The sequence below is a fragment of the Atta colombica genome, unplaced genomic scaffold, assembly GCF_001594045.1.
Source record: "Atta colombica isolate Treedump-2 unplaced genomic scaffold, Acol1.0 scaffold205, whole genome shotgun sequence".
Taxonomy (NCBI): domain Eukaryota; kingdom Metazoa; phylum Arthropoda; class Insecta; order Hymenoptera; family Formicidae; genus Atta; species Atta colombica.
In genome coordinates this window covers 1,607,401-1,611,603 of record NW_017259300.1, presented here as the reverse complement: position 1 = coordinate 1,611,603, position 4,203 = coordinate 1,607,401, and the positions used below count along the sequence as shown (strand labels likewise).

At 29.0% G+C, this 4,203-nt stretch overlaps 2 protein-coding genes across 2 annotated transcripts in view; one reads left to right on the top strand and one right to left on the bottom strand.

The window, feature by feature from the left end:
* The window catches only part of LOC108687397 (ATPase ASNA1 homolog), a 2,558-nt gene extending 1,219 nt beyond the window's left edge, over positions 1-1,339 (top strand). Inside the window, exons 3-6 of the mRNA XM_018193142.1 lie at positions 171-273; positions 422-572; positions 699-1,007; positions 1,173-1,339. Coding sequence (XP_018048631.1) covers positions 171-273; positions 422-572; positions 699-1,007; positions 1,173-1,292 — 683 coding nt within the window. The 3' untranslated portion in view covers positions 1,293-1,339. The remainder of the gene's footprint in view (positions 1-170; positions 274-421; positions 573-698; positions 1,008-1,172) is intronic.
* A 70-nt stretch (positions 1,340-1,409) lies between these two features.
* Positions 1,410-3,595, bottom strand: LOC108687396 (2-amino-3-ketobutyrate coenzyme A ligase, mitochondrial). Its single transcript, XM_018193141.1, has 7 exons — positions 3,542-3,595; positions 3,265-3,470; positions 2,862-3,148; positions 2,550-2,756; positions 2,289-2,481; positions 1,996-2,173; positions 1,410-1,838 (listed from the first exon to the last, which is right to left on the bottom strand). Exons 1-7 carry the CDS (start codon positions 3,558-3,560, stop codon positions 1,684-1,686), a joined length of 1,245 nt encoding a protein of 414 aa, XP_018048630.1. The 5' UTR covers positions 3,561-3,595; the 3' UTR covers positions 1,410-1,683.
* Positions 3,596-4,203: the final 608 nt, after the last annotated feature.

The following is a 4,203-nucleotide window of genomic DNA, read 5'->3' as shown; positions in this document are numbered from 1 at the left end:
TATAAATAAAGTGATATATAGTAATAATTGCAATAATTGCAGTTGAAGTAAAAGAAATAATATATTACTTGGCAAAAGTTTTAAAGAAATTTTCTACTATGTTATACACTTATTATATTATAGTTATATAGTGTCTATTATATTAAATACATTAGACATATCATGTGCAGTTTCAGGAGGAGAAGCAATGAAATTAAGTAAGAATGTTATGCATGAAATTGTCAGTGCATTTCCTGGTATAGATGAGGCAATGAGTTATGCGGAAGTTATGAAGTAAATTTACAATTTTTTAAATATTTTTCAATTTTTATGAAACACTAATAATAAAATAAATTTTCTTTGTAGTGAATTAAAATCACAGATCTGAAATCTATTTTCTATTTTCGTTTTTTATTTTGATATCTTTATATGATGATTCTAGGCTTGTAAAAGGAATGAATTTTTCTGTTGTGGTGTTTGATACTGCACCTACTGGGCATACATTAAGGCTACTATCATTTCCACAAGTAATTGAAAAAGGATTGGGAAAATTGATGCGTCTAAAAATGAAGATTAGTCCCTTTATCACACAAGTTAGAATTAGTCCATTATTTGATCTAAAAAAAATTAATATACACTTATCAAGTATATATACTTATCAAGTATATCAAATATTGTTCCTGTATTATTTAAATTGAAAAAAGATTTTTCTATTATAGATAAGTTCATTGTTGGGATTAACGGATTTTAATGTGGACACATTCTCTAATAAAATGGAAGATATGCTTGCTGTCATTCAGCAAGTTAACGAACAGTTTAGAAATCCTGATCAAACGACTTTTATATGTGTTTGCATAGCAGAGTTTTTGTCGCTTTATGAGACAGAACGACTTGTACAAGAATTAACAAAATATGGTATTGATACCCATAATATTGTAGTGAACCAACTATTATTTTTAAAAGAAGGAGATATTCCTTGTCGGCTATGTCTTGCAAGGCATAAAATTCAAGATAAATATTTAGATCAGGTAACTAACATTGTATTTACGAATAATATTATTGAAATTTATTGTTTTTTGAAGTTTTTTTTAGATTTTAATAACATTTTATATTTATCATTTTATCAAAGCACAAATCAGATAAAGTACAAGATAAAATTCTCTAAATTAATAAATATTTTTTTTCCTTTTAAGATAATGGATCTTTACGAGGATTTTCATGTTACAAAGCTTCCGTTATTAGAAAGGGAAGTACGAGGAGTTCAACAGGTCAGAGAATTTTCGGAAAATCTCGTTAGACCGTACAAACCTTAGCATTTATGTAATAAATGTTTAATAACAATATAATACTTTACACCTAATTCAAGGTTTTTATACACTTGCAACCTCGCGCGTTGGAAATTTGTATAAAAAAAAAGTACACCTTTAATATACTGCTCGATTAAGATATTTGTTATTGCACGTGTTAATAAATTCAATGTTACATTCGCATGCACTATATATTTGCGATATCTAATTTGTATAATACAAATCAGTTTAAATCATAGCATTAATATTACAATTTATTTATTTATATAATGAAACAGAATGCATATTGGAGAAACTGAAACTTATCATTTAATATATTGAAATCAATCATTCAGTTTTTTTCTTTATTGTTACCGACAATATATTCTTATCGATTCTGTTATCAAAAATATATTTATTAAATTACCGCAAGTTCTTTTCCAATTTGTATAAAAGCATTCACAGCACGATCTATATCTTCAATCGAATGCGCTGCGCTAATCTGAACACGTATTCTTGCTTTATCTTTTGGTACTACAGGATAGCTGAATCCAATGACGTAAATTCCTTTTTCTATAAAAATCATTTTCGTATAATGTGACAGAATAAATTATAAAACTTTAATAACACAACATTGTATGTTTTGTCATTGATAATTTATTCCTTTAAATTCTAATTTATAATTTATAAAAGAAAAGATTTTATAATTTATATGAAAATATATACATACCCATCATTTTATCAGCAAATGTTGTTGCTAATTTTGCGTCACCTAACATAACAGGACAGATAGGGTGATTATCGCCACTGATAGTGAAACCAGCCATGGTCATCGCATTTCTGAAATGCTCAGTATTGCCTGCTAAACGATCCAAAAACTTTGTGCTATCCGTTATAAGATCCATCACCTACTAGTAACATTATGTTATTTTAAATTATAAATGTTTAAATGTTTTAAGATAATGTATACTGTTTACAGGAACTGATTATAATAATTATATATACAAGTATGATACACTTTACCTTAATTGCCGATGCAACTACAGATGGAGGTAGTGAATTCGAGAACAGATATGGTCTACTTCTTTGTCTTAGCAAACTTACAATCTCTTTTTTACTAGTCGTATAACCACCTGCCGCTCCTCCAAGAGCCTTTCCTAACGTAGAGTTAATGATGTCAACGTCTCCCAGATGATCAAAATATTCCTCTGTACCTCTGAATCGCAAAGAAATTAAATCGGAGAACAATATCAATCGTAAGCAGATGTGAGATTTTGCAGATACCTGCCGGTTTTACCAAAAAATCCAGTGGCATGGCAATCATCTACGAATGTGATAGCGTTATATTTTTTTGCAAGCTCGATTATTTTCGATAATGGTGCAACAGTACCATCCATGGAAAATACTCCATCAGTTGCAATAAGACGCAATCGTGCTGATTTATTTTCTTGAAGTTTATTCTCCAAATCCGTCATATCTCTGTGTTTATATCTTGAAATTGCGAATGAAAAAAGAATAACTTAACAGATCGAATCAACAGTAACAGAAAATGTCGTCAGACATTTGGCTGGCGAATCTTAACTGAACAAGATTTACCTGTATCTTTTCGCTTTGCACAATCTTATCCCATTAATAATAGACGCATGATTTAATTCATCACTTATTACCACGTCGTCGGTAGTTAATAAAGTTTCAAAGATACCAGCATTCGCGTCAAAGCAAGACGCATAAAGTATCGTATCTTCCCTGCCATGAAACTTAGAAATTTTTCTCTCTAATTCGATATGTATTTCCTGTGTACCACATATAAATCTTACGGAACTCAAACCAGCACCATATTTATCCAATGCAATCTTTGCTGCGTTGATAACATCCTTGTTATTCTACATTTAATAAAATCTCGCGTCATTTAATTTTTATAAAAATACATTTATATTCCATTTAGCAAAATTTCATATTGCACGTTTGCTAGTGTTAACATTGATTGTTTCCGTCTTACCGCTAGATCCAGATAATTATTGGCACAAAAATTGAGCGCTTTCTTCCTATTTGATAGTGTGATTTCCTTTTGTTGAGGCGAAGCAATTATGCGCTCATTTTTCCATGTACCAGCTTTGACTATAGTTGCTAATTCAGACTCTATGCAAGCAACTAAAGAACTTTTTATCCTGCTAGTACTCCGTTTGACATCTTGAAATTTGAAAACTACACGAAAAATTAAGTTACACAATTGTTTTAAATATTATTTTGCAAATGAATTATAAAAATAAACATACTTTTAAAATTGTTGTACATATTACGCGCAGAATCATTTACTACTTTGGACTTAGATGCAGACAGATAACTGATATATTTAGATGAAAAAATGCCATAGAATGGTCTTAAAGTAGTCAAACCGGTTTTACATTTCAGATGTAATAGCATATCGCGCTAAGGATATCTTCGAACGAATTATTACTATACAATTCCTGAACATTCAGCAAGATATATGCAAAACATATTATGATACAAATTTTTAATTTGATGTTTTTTTCAGTAGACTAATATAAATATCATCATAAATAATGGCACAAAAATAAAGAACTTTAAATGAATCTATTAAACAATTTCAATTATCACTTTCCAATGTGAGTTTATTAGTATATTTTTTAAAAATATATCTTATATAAGAGCTTTCATATTTGTTGTATTTTTGTCGTATGATAAATGTGTCTAGGACAGAGAGATCTTCGGATCTATGTATCCTATAGTCAATCAACAGGCTTGAAAAATTTATCATATGACAAAAACAAATGAAATAGTGACCTAATATTGTAAAATTGCAGGTTCTAAAAAACGTAAAATTTTCATCGAATTTAAATATTTTGTGATTTTTTTATTTCTTTTTAGCTCTAAGGAATAAATCGATATATTAACAGGGCATATATAACATGTACAC